Genomic DNA, 19069 nt, shown 5'->3' with positions numbered 1-19069 from the left:
GTCCACATACCATGTTCCCAGGACAACGGATTTGAGGAAGTTAGCAACAATACAAAAACACAATGGGGGATGGCTGAGAACAGACTCCTAATGTAGACTAAATACTATGTGGCAGTATTGAAGAAATTAACGTCAAGCTCTTAGCCCAGACTGTTCAACTAAAAATAAACAGATAAACAGCAAGCAGCAGCAAAATATGGACACCATGCCATGACGTATTAAAACATGCTAAGCCATGCTTTTCATTCTCTGTGTGTGCCCCTGACCTCACAGGGAAAAGTCGGGGAAAACAATGTCTCACTGAAAACAAGCAATGCCGATATCTGGTGATTACAGCACAGTGCTGCTCTTCTCTTTTCTTTTTTCTTCTAAATCAAAACCAAGGTTCCTATATATGACTCATGTTCTCAAAAATCAATTTAGGCAAAAAAGTAAATGGAGAATCCCCATGCTACTTCCCACCCAATCTTTATTTTCACTGTATGGTCTCTGTTAACTGTGTAGCATAGACATAAAGTTTTCCCAGGAAAAGGCTTCAAGATTTAAGGAAGAGTGAACCCGATGCATAAAAATATTCTACTGTTACATAATATTTGGAGAAAAAGATAAACATCATAAATTTGGGGACTACGTCACCCACTATTCCTGTCACATGTGTTTCTTTCCTTTTCTTTTGTCTTCTGATTTTAACTTTGAAATCTCATTGGAAAAAGTGATCTCCAAATCCCCTTTTGCTAATAAGTTTCAGTGTGAGCAGTACTTATAATTGGGTAGGTAGATATCAAGACTCACTTTATAAACACACACACACACACACACACACACACACACACACACACATACACACACACACACACCTACTACCACAAATATATGTAGAAATTCTTCAAAAATAGAAAATCTATGTGTGTGTGTGAATACACACATACATACATAAATATATGTTTGATATGAAATAAAAAGCTCGCTGAAATACTCTCAATGCACCTTTAACAACTGCAGAAATTAACTCTCCTCTGAAATTAATGGAAGCAACTTTTTGATACATGAAGAACACGAACTTTAAGGTCAAATGCCACGGACATAAACAAAGCAAACTTACTCAAGTTATGATTGTCCTTTTTTTGCCTCTCTTTAGCCAATGCTCTTGCTTCAGACTCTGTGGGGAAAATACACGCTGTGCACGTGAATGAAGTCATTAGAATCTGGAACTGTTTGAGGGACAATGTCAATCTTAAAGCATCTCTTTCTGAACATTTGAAGCCTATCTTGTTGGACTCTAATGAAAACAACACTTTTCAAATGATAACTTCTACTTCCTCTAATGCTACATATATCAAGTCTCTGCAAAGCTCAGTTTGTTTCTACAACCAGACGAAGTAAGTAAACAGCAAGTCATAGCAACCAAGTCTACACTTTAGTACTAAAAAGAATAAAAGCGATAGAAACTATTTGATGTCATATCATTTTTAAGATTTACTTATTTTAATTTTATGTGCCCAAGTGTTTGCCTGTGTAGATCATGTGTGTGCAATGCCCAAGGAAGCCAGTAGAGAACATCAGGTCCTCTGAGACTTGAATAACAAATGGTTGTGAGCCATCAGGTGGGTGCTCTTAAACAGGGAGCCATCTCTCCAGCCCTTGAGAGCATATTCTAGAATTAGGAACTGTTTTCAGAACAAGTAACTTTTCAGTACTTTTACGACTTTGTAACACAATGACATAAAAACTGAGGCAATGTTTCTGAATCTGTTCTCCGTGGCCTCTGACTAGATCATGAGAATGACGTGAGGCCAGGTTCTATTGGAATCTACTAGAACAGAATCATGTCATGATTCTTAAGAGTCACTATGTATGTTCTACTTGTTTATCTATGGAAACATAAGTCAGGAAGGATGGATGCATTTGGTGACAATTACATTTAAAAAGTTGTATTTGAATAGCAACTTATGTGATATCTTGGTGTCAAGGTTTTTGTTTTTGTTTTTTTTTTTGCCTTGCAAGGAACAAATAAAACTATCAAATTGTGCCGTTTATTGATTCTAAGACTTACTATACCAAGTTAGTTTTCTTTCAAAAGTGACATTTGAAATAGTATGCTAAAGATGTAGCACTTTACCACAAAATAGCAAGACTTAGAGCTTCTGAGGCAAATTTATTCACCACATTATACTGCATGTATACAGCATAAATGTAAACACCCATGCCACCCTGCGTCACAACAGAGCCCAAGAGAGGCTGCACAGAATGTAGATTAATTAATATTACACCACTTAATTATATTACAGCCTTCTTGGTCTATGCAAAGCCACTCTGTGAAGTTCATTCCACAATAAGTCACCCTGTGACCTGTTTTCCAGAACATACTCTCTGGTCATCATGAAACTCCTAATTGCATATGCATGTACACATATGTATGTAGACAGAATTAAAATTAGAATCTCCTAAATTCAGATGGCCAATCCAAATCATTCTCTCTCTTTTTCTCACATAGAAGGATAAAAAGGTTTTACTTTCCAAGGCTCCTTAACGATTTTTTTCTTTATGGTTTTGCTCTCGGAAAGTTTTTGTTTATTAATAAATTACCTTTAAACCCCAATGAATACTTTCTTAAAAAATGTTTTTCTTATGTTAAAATTTTCTGAAATAGTGTTTGTAGTAATGCCTTTGGACAGGATAAGAATCTTTACAACAAATCCATACGGCATATTCTCACCCCACCCCCAATTCTGCAAGAGGCAAAGAACTAAATAATAAAAAGGGATTTGGGGCAAGGACCATAAAATTCACCATGGTAGAATGCCAGTTCTAATACAGTTTCTGTCATGTTTTATTGGTCAAATGCCTTCCCTAAAGCATCAAACAAAGTGGCAAAAATAGGTAATTTCACACTTGCCTCAAGAGCAAACATTCTGATGGCTCCATTTTATGATTTATTTCTCCATCTATAATAAATCTCTTGCACATGATACAGTAAAAAGAGCAGGAGGCATCTAAAGATGTGAGAAATAAATTCTTCACTAGATTCCAAATGTGGCTTGAATGGAAAATTCAAAACAGGGTCCTCCAACTCACATCTTCAGGGGCTTGGCAAGCAAAATATACAGTGGGTAGGGGAGAGGCACTTTATGGGGGCAGTACTGACTATCACCCCCAACCCAAAGGGCATGGCAGTCATGGACAAAGGCACTCAGCAAACACTGGAAACTGGCATTCTAACATCTTAATGCTGCATGTTAAATCACTGCATGTCTCAGGGACCACACACCAGCGGGCCAGGAAACATTGCTGTTACATTGATAATGCTGTCCAATGAGGCACAGAGGGGAGTATCATGGTAAGAAGCATACATGCTAGGTACATACCTGTGAGCTCCCTTTTTATGTTGGGGAGGTTGGCTGGACAAGAGTTGCTGATGGTCAGGCCCGGGGGTGGCAGGCCCTGGTTGCTGTACAGGTCAATCAAGTTTCCAGAGACAGGTAACTAGACACAGACAAAAAACAAAACAAAACAAAACAAAAAAGCAATGAGCTGTTGAATGACTGCTGAATTTTTCCAATAAAACTCATGCCCTATTCCAGGCTTTGTGTAAAGGACACTCTTTGCTATAAAGTGCTGTTTCTTAAAAACAGGAAAGTATGCACATTGACACAGAATTATCTGTGTATATATATGGAGAAGAAAGGATGGCCTTGAACTGACTGCTGTCTAGTGGGTGCATTCTAAGCATAGAGGCAAGTGTTACCTGCTACCAAAAGCGGCAGATGTCACATCGGCACCGCTATTCCTGTGGAAAGATTCCGTGTGCGACTTCCATCAAAGCACGATTTCTTCCTCCCATCTTTCACATCTCTCTACTTTTCACTCTTTCTTTTATAAAGAAAAGCAACTGGCAAATGCTTCCTTTTTGTAAAGTGATGTCCTTATGGCAAAAGAAAGAGCTGGCTTCCTTGAGGTTGAAATTATTCAAAGAACCACAAGAGGGAGCCCAAAGACTTTAATAACGAATTTACATGGCTAAGAAAAGATTTAGCCATACTAGCTTAGAAAAGGTGTACCCATGCCAACTTAACTATGAGTGGTATTGTCTCCTCAGGTTCTCCTGGGATGCTGCAAAGTAGTAAATTCATTTTCATTTTTTTGTTGACAATGATGTCCCAGTTGGACAGGGATGTCCTCATAGCTAGTTGGAGACTATGTTATCTTATGCCCTGGAAAACTTCTTACACATTAGCTGTGCCTTATTCCTCCTGTCACAAACCCTTAGCATTTCCAGATGATTTCAAAGGATTCCTTGATAACTGCATCAGCAACACTTGGCCAATTAGCCTCTCCCTTACCTGATCATATGCTCTCTGCTATACGTTAGACACGGAATTTCAGAAACGGTCTAAGTGTAATTAAAACATGGAGCAACCCATTATACAGGATGAACTGCCTTTACTTGAGAATCTTGAAAAGAGGTTAGTTTTTTTTAACCTTTTTATGATTTTATAATGTTTAAGTGCACATTTATCTTGGGTACAACATCCAGAGACAAACACAGATTTTATTTATGTTTCATTTATATCTTATACATGTACACCAATTTTTTAGTTCCACAGCTTTCTTTACTGTGACCTATCTCATCCACTCAGGTTTTGAATTCTACTTAAGGCATCAGGTTGACACTAAAAAAGTTTTGGATTAGGGGGCCAGTGAATTGCCTGAGTGGGTGAAGATGCTTGCCCAGCCTGACAACCTAAGTTCAATCCCTGGAAGCCACACGACTGAAGAAGAGAACTGACCTCTGACCTCTACACGTGTGCTCTAGTCACACCCACCAACATACACTACATAAATATATGGATGGATGGATGGATGGATGGATGGATGGGTGGATGGATGGATGGAGAACCAATTTTTTAAAAAAGTGTTTTGGATCTGAGGGTTGGGAGACGGCTCAGTGGAGAAAATGTTTGCCGTTCAAGCATAAAGACCCGAGTTTGCAGTCCCAACACCCACATAAAATCTAGGCACACGTCTTTTACCCCGTGCTGAAGTGGGAATGGAAAGAGAAGACTCCCCGAAGCTTGCCAGCAGCCAGCCAGTCTAGAACCGCAATGTCTCAAAAAACTAAGGTAGGGTAGCTAAGGAAGGCTTCTGATGTTGGCCGCTGGCCTCTGTACAGGCCTGAGCTAAAGCCCCGGCTGAAGAGATGGGGCTGGGGGGCGCTGTACATAAAACAAGCTGGTAGGTGTGCCAGTGAGGTTGTGGCCGGCCGGCAGGCAGGACTGGCAGGGCAGGCAGGTGGGCAGGCCTAGAAGGCAGCACTTACAGATCTGCATAAACATAAAATACACACCCACACCCTGCACACGTGCCAATGAACAGCATCATGCTAATTTAAAATGTGCTTGGGCCACATTTCAAGGCCCTCCAGCCAAGGCTCTGATAAAAGGTGACTCTGATTATTAGCAGTCATAGCTCCGAGTGGTTCTATTGAGAAACAGGTCACCTCAGGGTCAGCTACGCTCTTTGTGTGTTTGGTTTTGTTCTTGTCCAACTTACCACAAAGTGGGAGGCATTAGCATGTTTGCAGAGAGCACTGTAAAGGGCCAGAAAGATGAAACTGACAAAGCTACTAGAAACTGAAGGCTAAAATCATCTCCCAAGTCCAAATGTTTTTTTTTTGGGGGGGGGCGGGGAACTTAACATCTGAACATTAATAAACCAAGTCAAGTTTTGAGGGACTTATGTCTGAGCATTAATGAACCAAGAACACAATTTAAAAATTAGAAACAATGAGATGAAAGATTCATCCAGTGGCTCTAGAAATAGAAACCGTGTGTGCTTTATGTCCTCACATGCAAAGTGGATACAAACATGCACTGAGGTGATGACGATCATGAGTTAGGAACAAAGGAAAGACAGGTGTTAGGTAAAGCTAGTTCAAAAACAGGCATGGGGGCTCATATCTGTGATCCAGCCTTTGAGAAGTTAAGGAGGGAGGATCAGGAGTTCAAGGCTAGCAGGGGCTACATGAGATCCTGATTAAAAAAAAAAATCGAAATAAACTAACTGAAAGCAAGCCTCTAGGCCATCAAAGATTGTTCATTGAAGAAAAGGGGAAAGGAAGAGAGAGAAAAGAGGGAAGGAAGGGGAAGAAAGGAATGAACGGGAAGAGAGAAGAGAAAAAACACAGGAATGGAGAGGAGGAGAAGAAAAAGGAGGTAAGGTGGCTGGAGAGATGGCTTACTGGTTAAGAGCACTGATTGCTCTTCCAGAGGACCTGGGTTCAATTCCCAGCACCCACATGGCAGCTCACATCTGTCTCTGACTCAGTTCCAGGGGACCCTCACACAGACATACACATAGGCAAAACACCAATGCACATAAAATAAAAATCAATCAAATTTTTAAAAAAAGAAAAAGAAAAAGGAGGTGAGGAAAAAAAAAACCCAAAATTCTGTAGTTCGCTTTCTGGGGTAGAAAGATCCCCTCCTAAACACAGTTAAGTCAAAACTGGGTCAAAATAACAGTCCTGGATAAGAGAGGAAGAGACGGATGTTATTTGGCTGGTCGATATCTTTCCTAGGCTTTCTACCCAGAGCGTTCACCTGCTGGACAAGATTTCACTTCCACACACAAGGGAAGTGTGGCCCCAGAGAGCCATGCTCTGACCAGCGCAGGTGAGGACAAGGTGAGGCTGCTGTTGCCTTTGCTTCTGCCCTGGTCTGAATGGAGCACACTGGCGCCTCTCACCACCAAAAGGAATATTTTCCCAAGTAAGTGATCGCTGTCAAATGTTACTGTTTTTCTCTGTGGATGGGCCCCATCTCTATCTCTGAATATCAATCGTGCAGTTAAGACATGAAAACAGACTTATTCTTTGTTTGCGAGAGCACAAGAGGACCTTGTGCCCTTGGAACAGTTATTTCTAGACTCAGTTCCCTTAGGATAGCTCCCTCTCTAAGCGTTCCTTCCACTTTTTTAAAGAAGTAGTTAACTTAAAACAAGGCATCTCAAAGAATCAAATGAGCAGGAAAAAAAATGCCCATACTGCTAATCATTCACATTAACCTTAACTCTGGTGGGAAAAAGTTCAAATGGAGTAGGTTGCAGTTGTTTAGTTATTGGACTTAGACAACTGAACCCAGGAGGATGAAGAACCAGTGGTGGCCCCCACTGTGACAGGGAGCCTATTTGTGTTAGGCTACTTCTTGTGGATGAAATTTTAAAGTTCTCACATCAATGAAAAAATCCCAATCGGTACAACATTTTACAGACAAGGAAACTGAGGCAGAGAAGTCAAATGCCTCACTCAACAGTGTATGTAACCCAACCCAAGGGCTCGGGTTACAGCTCAGTGTAGGATAACTTGTACAGCCTGCATGAGGTCTGGGGTTTGACACCCAGCACGGCAAAAAAATAAAATAAAATAAAAGCCAGCCTACATTCAGAGTCTGTTTCTAACATCTCCATAAGGCGGTCTTTCTCTTTGCAGAGAGTTATGTCAGGGCATGACACCCTCGTGGTGACACTGTGCCTGTTCTAGCCTGTGACACAGAAGAGAAGTGAATATGGCAATATGGCCCCTGAATCCTGAGGGCAGCTTCAGGACACTATCCCCTGGCTGGGAATGAGTTCACCACTTCCTGTGGAAGATTGCTCTCTGGCCACTTTACTCCTCAACTGTCCAGCTCCACTTACAGAGAGGCATGGTTACCCCTTCCAGGTCATGAGCTCAAGGATAGAAACCTTCCCTTTGCAGCTCCTATACCTTGCCCAGGATGCATTATTGTTGAACTGAGACTTGAACCTAGGGCCTTATACATCCTAGGCAAGTGCTCTACCACTAGCTATGGCCAGGTCCCCTGGATACATGTAGATAGATGCTCGGTCAACTTTGGGAAAAGTTCTCAGGAACAAGACTCAATGTCTGCTATGGAATAATCCTTCTGTACACTGTGAATATGTATTTCTCTCATTGGTTAATAAAGAAGCTGATTGGCCTATAGCAAGGCAGGATAAAGTTAGGCAGGACAACCAAACTGAGGATGCTGGGATGAACAGGGGTGGATTAAGAGAGTTGTAGGCAGATGCAAAGAGAACAAGATGGGCACACAGTGCCGAGAAAAGGTACCAAGCCACGTGGCAAAGCATTGATAAGAAATATGGGTTAATTTAAGTGTAGGAGTTAGCTAGTAACATGCCTGAGCTATCGACCAAGCATTTGTAATTAATATTGAGTCTCTGTGTCTGTTATTTGGGAGCAGGTGGATGGGATGGGAAAATTCCGCCTACAAGTGTCAATGTAGATAGAGACGGCACTGCATGTGTTCTATTCTATAGAAGTGGATAGAGTCATAATTAACTGTCTTTAGAAGAACTGCCAAGAACAGTTTAGCTGGAAGCAAGCTGGGACCAGTGCTAATGTGCAATTCACTGTGAGGTGCACCATGATTATTAAGTAAAGTTTTTCTAACAAGGAATTTGGCACATTGTTGAGCCTTAAGGAATATCAGCTGACCAAACCAACACTATCAAAAGTATTTGATCTTGCAACTAACAAATTACAAGGAATAATTTAGACAGTGGAGTTGAATGCAGCTTCTATTTCCAAAGCTAAATGCTAATTATACATTATCAGGTAAGAAGGCAAATGAGTTAGGGATAATGAATAGCTCCCCCTTTCTTCCAGATGTGGAAACAAAGGACTGTAGGAAAGCAGGCAAGCTCACAGAGTAAGAGCACACTTTGGATTTGAACTTGGATTTCTCCAGTTCCCAACCACTGTGGTTAACTGCTTCCTTCAGGAGCTGGTACATATCCTTTATTTGAGGTGTCCAAGAAGCAGGGTTTCCGACATTTTGTATGAATTTGAATAATACGCACGAGGAAGTTGGTACACTGAGTATTGGTTTGGATCCAATGACTTCAAAGGTTCCCATCATTGCAAAACTTATTTAAAAATTGATGATATTATGAAATAAGTCATTTCACAGACCTTTTGAGTGTGCCCAGGTATGTATTTATATACCTGGAAAAATGGCCAATTCCTCAGCAAAATCCTTTTGAGATGACCATGCCATTGAAGCTCCACTGTGAATATGCCCACGTCTTTGGATCTATTTGTAAATTCCCTAGTGGAAGCTCCATGTAGTGTCTTGTTCATGTTTATCCCGGGATTCTGGCTACTGACAAAGTGTGCATCTAATCGGACCTAAGAGGTAAGGGTCCCAGGGCAGTCAAAGGACCTAGGGGGAGCTTGGCACAGGCACCTTGACCAGAATTGAAGATCTTCAAAAATCACTGAATGAGGGGCTGGAGAGTTGGCACAGTGGATGAAACACCTGCCACCTACGCATAACTATGTGAGTTCCTAACACCTACGTGAAAAGCCATGTGTGTGGCGATCAGCTTGAAATCCCAGCAGCTGTTCAGGGGGCTGAGAGGAAGGATCTCCAGGGCAAGCTGGCTGGCAAGTCCAATCAAATCAGTGAGCTCCAGGTTCAGTGAGAAACCTTGCCTCAGCAAATGAAGAAGAGAGAAACTGAGGGAGACACTCAGTGCCAACCTCGGGCCTCCGTGTGTGCACACAAACCACATGTGGGTGTACCAGGGCACACGTGAACACACACATAGCCACACACTCCACACATGCAAAAATAATTACAAACTGAGTTGATGTGGGTTGGAAAGAGACACTGGATATTTCAGGAGAAGTTCTGAGATGGCCGGGGACATTCTCACTTCACAGGGAGCTCAAAGCCTCAAAGCCAACTTGGACAAGATCAAAAAGAAATTGCTACGTAAGCCGGGCAGTGGTGGTGCACGCCTTTAATCCCAGCACTCGGGAGGCAGAGCCAGGTGGATCTCTGTGAGTTCGAGGCCAGCCTGGGCTACCAAGTGAGTCCCAGGAAAGGCGCAAAGCTACACAGAGAAACCCTGTCTCGAAAAACCAAAAAAAAAAAAAAAAAAAAAAAAAAAAGAAAAGAAAAAAGAAATTGCCACGTACTAAAAAACAAAAGAAAACTCAGCTAACTGAATTTTTGTGTTGCTAACTAAATAGGGGCTATCTTGTGCCTGGCTGAGAGCATTTACTAATAATAGAAGTTAGCATCTTTTGAAACAATGTTTACTGTGTTCAAAAAAATTCACACAGTGCAAAAGTCACCATTTTTTGAGCATACAGTCTCTGTTACATATATTCATATACTCCTTGAAATGGTAGTTTCCTCTTGAAAATCAGACTCCAGACCCACTCAATTACTGCATATACACCTGTGTATACATGTGACCCATGCAAATAAACACACGCATGCGTGCACCCAGGGAGAGAGAGAGCTAGAGAGAGAACACCTGGGGATCTGGATCAGTGGCAGATCACTGGGACTGCAATTGTGAGACCCTACGTTCAGCTCTCAGCACTGAAATAGAGAAACAAGGAGAACTTGCACTCCTGGACCCAGAGCTTAATCAAAGTGCTCCTGATAATCTTGAGCAAGCTTCTTAACTTCTGAAGTCAAAATTCCCTACTTGTGAATATTTTCCCATTTTTATTACTACTGAAGTTCTCAGAGAGTCTGTGTGAAAATAAACTGAGTTGAGGAAAAGGAAATGGACAGAGAACAACCTTAAGATTTTCTCGGCAAACAAAACAAAAAGGCCATCGATACCGTATTTGCCATTTGCAAGGCCGGATCCATCAAGCCCAAGATTTCTTCATTATAACTTGATTCCAGGCTGATGATATCATCAATTACATCATCCATCTGTAGAGAAAAGAGCCACAGAAGAGAGACAGGAATGAGAAACAGGTGCAAGGCCAACCCCAGAAGGACTTTTTTTGGTAATTTCTTACCTAAAGCAACAGTGATCCTTAGTTAGTCTAAGAAGTAATTGTTCTTTCCCCCACCAAAATCAAAATATTACTGAAACCCACTGACACAAGTGGGTGATAGAAACTTCACTGAGAACTAATGTTTCCGCCATTACTAGGCATCAAGAGCTGAGCTTGGGCATTTCCTTGCAGTATATTACTTACTCGGATAACCATCCTGAGGGGTGGGGGGCTCTAACAGGGCAGCTGCTGTCCAGGTGAGATCATAAGCAGCAGGCTGATTAGAGTCCCACTGCAAGCAGAGCCAGGGTGTGATTTAACCTAAGTGTCCAGCACTGTGTTGGACTGCTTGCCCTTTACATGGAAAGATGAGCCAGGAAACCCCCCTTTCACGAAAGCCACCACTTCCCTCTTCCTTCCCCACAGCCTCCTAGGAGAAGGCAAATACAACAGGTTCTCAGCCCCTGCGTTCCACAGGGGCCCCCTGGCCACTGGCTGGCCCTGCGAGGACTGTAGAGTGACTTGTAAAGCAAGCACCTCTTGGTACCGCTGCCAGTGAGCCTGGTGCTCCCGGAGGAGAGCACCAGGACGAGGTTATCATTACAGTCGTGGAGCTGACAGTCCCACTAGATCAATTTTATTGCTGAAGTACCAAAACATCGGTTAGCATCATAAACAACAGTGATTACATGTGCATTGCAGCAGTGGCGGAGGCTGTGGAAACATTTCCTTGTAAACACCTTCTGTGTGGTAGCTGGCTGATGTCTGGGTGCCTGGGTCTGAACAGGGCTGGCTGAGCGGTTCACAGTGAAATCTAAGAAAGGCCGGGGCACTCCTGTGTTCCTACGCTCACTCCTCTCATTAAAGAGGTGAGGCTCCAGCATCATGAGGCTTGCATTCAAATTTTCTTGTCCCCTCTTCCTGAATAAAGGGCAAAGCCTCCAGAAGTCTGCACAAGTCCCCAAATGGGGACAATAATGTATACTGTCTCACTGGGGACTGGTGAGATTTTAGGAATGCAGGAAACATCTAAAGATGTCTTACCAAGTAATTTCTCTAAAGAATGACCGATAGTCAAATCGGAATAGATGCCAGCATGCAGTGTGTTAGTTTCCATTTCTAGGAATACCAACTTTATTTATTTGTAATAGATGGCATTAGGACTAAGTTGGTGAATAGGAAAATAGGTTGAGGACTTATACACAACTTGTCTTTATACATTTTTGACTTTAGTTTTAGGGAGGAAAATTAGTGTCCTTAATGTATCATTAAAACATTCTATACTCTATTACATGTAAAAAAGCAAAAAATATTTTGTGGCTTATATTATATTCTCTCTTGTATATCTGAATAAGCACATAAATACATAAATAAATGGTGCCATTTATTCACTAAATAGAATTTACATAATGATCTTCAATTGCTTGGGGAAGTGCTAATTAGCTATTACTAACTTAATAAAGCTTCATAATATCTGGAGCAGGAGGTTCCATTCATAAAAGCAACAAAGAGATCGACACAGCTTGGTTTCAAGAATATGTTTTAGAAGCCGGTATAATGCTACACAACACGTGCTGGTGACTTATGCAAATTAACTAAATCACCATGCATTTTATTCACAACAATCGGTGTATTTTAACCTCTCCTTATGACTGCAGGCAACTTAAGGAGGCACACACATTTAATCTTCTTAGTTGTTACTTGGTCATTCATGAGTTACTATGAAGAAAATGGGTCTGTTCATAGCTTTTTCTATTTAAAAAAAAATCAATGAGAGGAAAAGAGGCCCTGAAGTCATCAGGAGGTGTGATCATTCACAAATATAGATTCTCATTATGAAGTGTTACATCCTCAGCCTGCAGAGTCATTCAGTACCTGCATGCACGACGCTCGAGAGTGCGCGTTCATACCTGGGCACTCGCTCTCTGCCCTGCTCTGCTCTTCAAACTTATAAAACGCCTGCAGAAACACAAGCAAAGACAGCCCATGATGTGGGTTTGGAAATGCCTTTTCAACAACACATTCACAGGAGGTTAGTGGCATGGTGACGACATGGACAGGGCTTTCAAACACGTAAATTTTTCCCCAGGAACAGAACGATGGATGGGAACTTGGGACAAAGCATATGACAGATATGGGTGGATAAAACGTGTTTGGTTTGGGCAGAGGAAAAGACTTCTTAGTCCCTCCAGAAACTCAAATCAACCAAACGTTACATAACAGTCACTTCTGAACTCACATAAACACTTCAATATATAATAAAACTCTACTAAAATGAGACACATTCTCGTAATTTAGAAATAACAGGCACCCAATCACAGCAGTGCCCCCCCCCCGGTATTTTTTATGCTCCAAATTTTGATGCAAAAATCAGCTTGAGAGTTTGAGTCTTGTCTCCAACCCAGTCTTTACCAAGACGGATTTACTCGGCAACAATTCCTTACGGAACTACCTGGGTGTTGCAATAAGCCTTGCTTTTCCTCAGGTGCCGTACTGTTTAAATCCACCCATACATGTTCCATGTTTTTTTCTTTCTCCAACTCCGTGAAAAATAAAAATAATACCCCAGACATTCACAGCAGGCAGAACTTCTGAGCCTCCTGCCCCACACCTTTTCTATTTTTGCTTTCCCTTTCCACCTCCCCTTCTCCTCTCTGCATTTTCACTGCTTCGCAAATCGGAAGGACATAGCAAGGAAGAGAACACTCGTCTGAGGAAGGAGATGGGAGTTAAGGAAGCATCACATCCTCACCTCCACGGTCTGCTTAGAGCCAGTCAGGTCTCCTGCCGTGTACAGTCAACCCAGTAACCTAGTGCTAGTGACAAGAGGCTGGAATGTAAATGGTCACACCAGTAAATACGGGACAGAGGCCAGTGACTATGACCAGGTGGACAAAAGACAGTCCATCGCTAAGAGGGAGAGGAATATCCCAGAGACAGTTAATGGAGCGTAGGAAACAGAGGAGAAGAGGAGACGTGAATTACCTCTTTTTCACAGTTGGAGTTAAGAGTGAGCATAGCCATGGGGCTGTTGGGTGCGCTGCTCCCCGGCACTGGTGGCATGGCATGGTCGCCAGGCTGGTTTGGACATGGCGAGCTCAGGACTTGGCTGGCATGTTTATTTGCTAAAGTGGTAGAAAGGTACTGCTTTACCTGGTGCCTCTGGGCTTGCTGTATGTGGTACTTGGTGGGGTTTTCCAGGTGGGTCTGCACCTGAGCATGGCCATGAAGGGAAGAGAAGATAGCAGTGTTATTCTGGGGTTGCAAACAGCTCTTTCTGTAGCACATATACCGTGAGACTGACCAGTCCACTAACAGAACAGATTGTCAATCTCTTGTAAGGTACCGGGCACTGTGCTGAAAGATTTTGAAAGGACTGAAGTTGAGAATCTAACTTATAGGATTTAGAACTCCTAGGAGATGATAACTATCCTGATTGACTTCCATAATTAACAATACATCTCCTTCAATCCTAGTGCCCTTCTTGTCATGGCTAATTGTTAAAATTGAAAGCATCTATGAGGCAAGAATCTCCCCCAACACACCAGAAAGGATTTAGTAAAAATCAAAATAACAAACTTGAAAACGTACAATTCAGTTTATCTCACTTTCCTTGGCAAATAGAATAGCTTTCTGTGCATGAACATGTGCATGCACGTACCCTCCATACACACAAGCACACACACCCCCAACCCCCAAAACCACACACACACACACAAAACCACACACATACACTCACAGCACTCACAGATACACACACACAGGCACACACAGGCACACACAGGCACACACAGGCACATACACACACACACACACACACACACCAACCCCCCTACAACCACACACACAAAAACCCATACATATACACTCACAGATACACAAACACACATGCATACACACACAAACACACACAGAAGCCTTTAGCTATGAAATGGTTATGGAAGATAATCGGAAACATTGCCTTGTTTAAATCAAGGAGTTATAGGTTAATTCCTTTTATACAAGAATATAATTATTCAGGATTCTAAACATGAACAGGCTCATGGACAAAACAGTCCCACCCGAAACAGCTACCTTCAAAGATATAACACTTGCATGTACATGTCTTTAAAGGCATGACTAGTTGTGAGCCAACAAGGTATCTGTTGTCCTCTTCCATAGACGTCAACAGGGAATTAAAAATGCTTTTTTTAAATAAACAAAATCAGTGACATTCCATTTAAAGCTACTTTTCACTGACAAACACAATTTAATCTTATACACTCTAAACAAGAGCTGGTGGAGAGAAGGCAGCCACCTGCCAGGGAAACAAATCCAACGGTGATTCCCTATGTCTAAAACTATACTAAATTATTTCTTAGGGCATCAGAAAAGAAACAGCATTAAAGGAGCAGATCGGTTCTTACTGCAAATAGGGTAGTAAGTGAAATAACATTAAAGAGACGAATTAGCCGTTTCTACCCTTGCCCTTCAGGCTCCGGGGGTGGAGAAGAACGAAAGCTCACCTGGTAGTGACTGTACTCTAGCATTTCCAGCATAGCAACGTCTCCGGCGGCCCCACACCAAGGAGACAGGCCAGACTACTTAGTCCTCCTCCCTCTGCTTTCTGTAATTCCCATTCGAAGAGCGACTGGCCTAGAGAAGGCACCATAAACAAGGCATCCCGAGCCACGGCCGGAAACATTATCACAGCAGCACAGCTTATAATAACCCAAGCTAATTAGTTATGCGTGTAAAAAAAAAAAAAAAGCTGTTCTCTCAGTTCTCTCACAGGGGACTTTTTTTTTTTTTAATTCCTACTAGTTTGGGCTTAAATATTGATATCAGTTTTCCCCCTGGCTTGACGTCATGCTTTTTTTCATAGATATAAAAGAATCTTTTTAAAGGATGAGCTATCAAAGTCAAGCTTACTGTCAGATCAAGGCCGATTCACCATTCATCTTTCGTTCCAGTAGTATTAATGGACAATGGTGTTTCTCTTTCAGCAATAGGTTAAGAGCTGGATGCCCCCTTCAGAGGAGACATTGCCTAAAAGCTACCGTCACACATGAGACTTCCCTAACAGCCAAATAATGATGCCGTGTATGACAGCCAGGGTACTCTCCAACTCTGGCTTTATCTTGCACCCCAGTCTCACTGGACAGCTTATTCTGAACTAGGTAGATGTGAAACCTGCCTCCTGACCTCAAGTCAGCAAGCAGGGGAGCTATTCTGTGCAACACACATACAAAGAGAGAGAGAGAGAATCAGACAGACAGAGACAGAGACTTGGGTTCATACTCACGTAGAAAGAAAACAAACAAACAAAAACCGCCCTTCTCAGCTAACCCTCAAACTAGGAAGCATGCAGATTCTTACTGGAAACTGTGATATAACCCATGGAGCAAGGACAGAATAAATCATCATGACCCATAGTTGATGCATTTTTGGTCTTTCCATCTGTCCATTCCATTATCTACTGTTATTATATGCTAAATATGTAAATCACAGGACATTCACCATGAGCAATCAGAAGAGAGATATGATTTCTAGCTTTATGAAACAATTGACTCTCCAGAGTGAAGCAAAAGGAGAAAAGAGACAGATCTATATTTAGAAATTAGGGTAAATGTTGCTTACTGTTGAAATGGGGTGATAGTATTTTAAGCATAAATATTTGTAGTTCTTTCCTTTTATTCCAAACGCTGTGGCCACAGAAGTACTTTTGGCTGACCATCTCGAACCTGTCTGACGCTGCACACTGAGGTTCACAGGCATTTCCAGTTTTGCAAAAGGGTCCAGACGCGATAATGATGAGGACAATAGACGGTACCAAAATAAACACGAAATGAGGGCAGTGAGCGGAATGTGCTTATTTCACTACTCCCCTTAAAAAAAGAGACTGGGCTGCACATTTAAAAATAAACATTAATTCACTGGCAGAGCTGCTTTCTTTAATGAATCAGAATGTGATGCTTTAGTAAGGAAGGGACTCTGTAGCCGACACTGGCAGAGGCCTTTACTACACTCAAGTTTGGAAGTAGAGTGAAATTTTTCTTTGCAACATTTCTATCAGTTCGTTTGGATTTTCAAGTAAGTTAAGACGGCAGAGCTTGGGAGATGGCTCAGTGAGTCAAGTGTCTACTGCTCAAGCGTGAGGAGCTGAGTTCAATCCCCAGAAGCCACATAAAATAGCAAGGTGCCACTTGTAATCCCAACAGCACTGCAGACATGAAGGCGGACAGGTCCTGGGACTCGCTGGCCAGCCAGCCTATCCATATGGGCTGCAGTGAGAGTCCCTGCCTAGATAAAAATGGTGGACAGTGACTGAGGGAGGACCTCAGGCACACACGGGAGGGGCTAAGGGAGCAGGAGAGACAGCCTGACAATGCTAAGCTGCAGACAGAGCACCAGCAGGTATTCCCAACCTAGACACCACACACAGGTGAAGGACACGGCTGTGGATACGGTCATAGGGAACAGCGAGGTCTGAGGACACTGGAAAACACTCACTTCTAAAAGAAGCAGAAGCAGCAGATTTAGGCTGCAGCTGACCTGCTCTGTGGGTATACAAATCTATACAGCTTAGTCACCCAAATTTTCAAGGGTGGCTAACACTGTTAAATTTTTGAAGTGAAATATTTTAAATTAAAAAAAAAATCAGTGTTCTATTTCTCTCTCTCTCTCTCTCTCTCTCTCTTTCTGTTTTTGTTTTTGCTTTTGTTTTTTTCTGAGACAGAGTTTTTCTGTGTTGTTTTGGTTCCTGTCCTGAATCTCACTCTGTAGACCAGTCTGGCCTTGAACTCACAAAGATCCACCTGGCTCTGCCTCCTGAGTGCTGGGATTAAAGGCGTGCGCCACCACCGCCCAGCTCAGTGTTCTATTTTTCATGTGCCACAAGACAAAGCAGGTACACTGGGAGTGGACCAAGGCAGCAAACCATGGGGGTGTGTTTTCTGTCTCAGTGTCTCTGGACAGGCTCTTACAGACATGCCCTGGAGGATGGGCTCGGTTCAGAGAAGTTGTTCTTCTGAGAAGTTAGTGCTCAAATCTCAGTGTTTCCTGGAAATTCCCTGAGAGGCTGGGTGCCTGATCACGTGGTGAGAAAAGGAGCTGAGGACCGGATATCCATGTTCAGCCTCTGACAGCACCAATGACGAAGCAAGCCCTTAACATCTCTAGACCTGAGTCCTCATGTACAAAGGTGGATAAGGGCTTATTACAACCTGTTTTCAGTGTCAGACAAAAGCCCATCAAATATCAGAAACAGCAGTCCCCAAAGCTTTTTGTCATGGGGGCCTTAAGCTCTTCCAAATTGCTGTGTTTCTGTGAATTCTATCAATATTCACCAGCTTAGCATGAAAATGGGAAGCTTTTGAAAACAGAAGATCACATACTAGCATAGCAATGATGACTTCTACTATATACTTCTATACCAGTGGGAGGAGAGTGTGTGTGTGTGTGGGGGGGGTGTCTTAGTATTAGTATAGAATTAATTTTCATTTTGTGGAAACACTCTGGAGAGTCCTGATCACACTGGGTTGCACGCCACTGTGAACAGATCTAACCTCTGTGTGCCCGGCTCTTCTCATCCTAAAGATGCTGGAGAAAGATCCTACTCTGTTCTCACTCCTTCACACCATCCTTAGGAGGCTGTATAGCCCTTAAAGTAAAAGCCTGAGTAAATAAGATGTGGTGCAAAAATTGAGTGCTTCTGAGCATTTGAAGTCCAAATCACAAGGTAAGACTATAATATTCTAAACTTTTACCACAATACAGTATACACTGACATCATTTACATTTCATATTAGCTGTCCACATGAACATCCATGGGATCTCAATGTCTTGGTTCCTCTCCTGCTGTCCTGTCTTCATTAAGATCCTGAACTGGTTGCAGAGCTGAAATAGATGCCTTCCTGACCATCACAGGGTAGCTCTGCCACTCCCTGGTGACACTGACAGCCTATTTACCTTCATTCAGCCATGACTGGTTAAGGCAAGATGGCAGCCACAGATACCACCATGCTAGCTGACCAAAGGACTCACTGGGGCACACACATCTCATCTGACCCATCATGGCTTCTCTTCCCCTCCCCCTTGCTATTCTGAATTTGAACAAATCCACTGAAAATTCCCATAATCCTTTCAGTTTATAGTTGATTTTGTTTTTGTTTGGAAAGGTAACAAAATTATTAAGGTTTTGTTTTCTCAAGTTTGGGGAGGGAATTTACTCTTGTGTTCAGTAAATTATAAAGAACTATCAGA

The 19069-nt window shown here is 42.3% G+C and overlaps 1 protein-coding gene across 11 annotated transcripts in view; it reads right to left on the bottom strand.

Moving 5' to 3' along the window:
- Positions 1 to 19069, bottom strand: part of Mitf (melanocyte inducing transcription factor) — a 221250-nt gene that overhangs the window by 14152 nt on the left and 188029 nt on the right. For 9 of the 11 annotated variants that reach the window (XM_006972577.4, XM_015989369.3, XM_076567446.1 and 6 more), the window contains 5 exons: positions 13811 to 14038; positions 12701 to 12784; positions 10662 to 10757; positions 3366 to 3483; positions 1103 to 1177 (listed from right to left, as the gene is read on the bottom strand). In XM_006972577.4, the coding sequence (XP_006972639.1) occupies positions 1103 to 1177; positions 3366 to 3483; positions 10662 to 10757; positions 12701 to 12784; positions 13811 to 14038 (601 nt within the window). The remainder of the gene's footprint in view (positions 1 to 1102; positions 1178 to 3365; positions 3484 to 10661; positions 10758 to 12700; positions 12785 to 13810; positions 14039 to 19069) is intronic. The other 2 variants (XM_042273707.2, XM_006972578.4) reach the window with 1 other exon arrangement.

This window comes from Peromyscus maniculatus, chromosome 3 (genome assembly GCF_049852395.1).
Source record: "Peromyscus maniculatus bairdii isolate BWxNUB_F1_BW_parent chromosome 3, HU_Pman_BW_mat_3.1, whole genome shotgun sequence".
Lineage (NCBI taxonomy): Eukaryota > Metazoa > Chordata > Mammalia > Rodentia > Cricetidae > Peromyscus > Peromyscus maniculatus.
The sequence above is the reverse complement of the archived record's forward strand: the minus strand, read 5'-3'. Positions and strand labels throughout refer to the sequence as shown.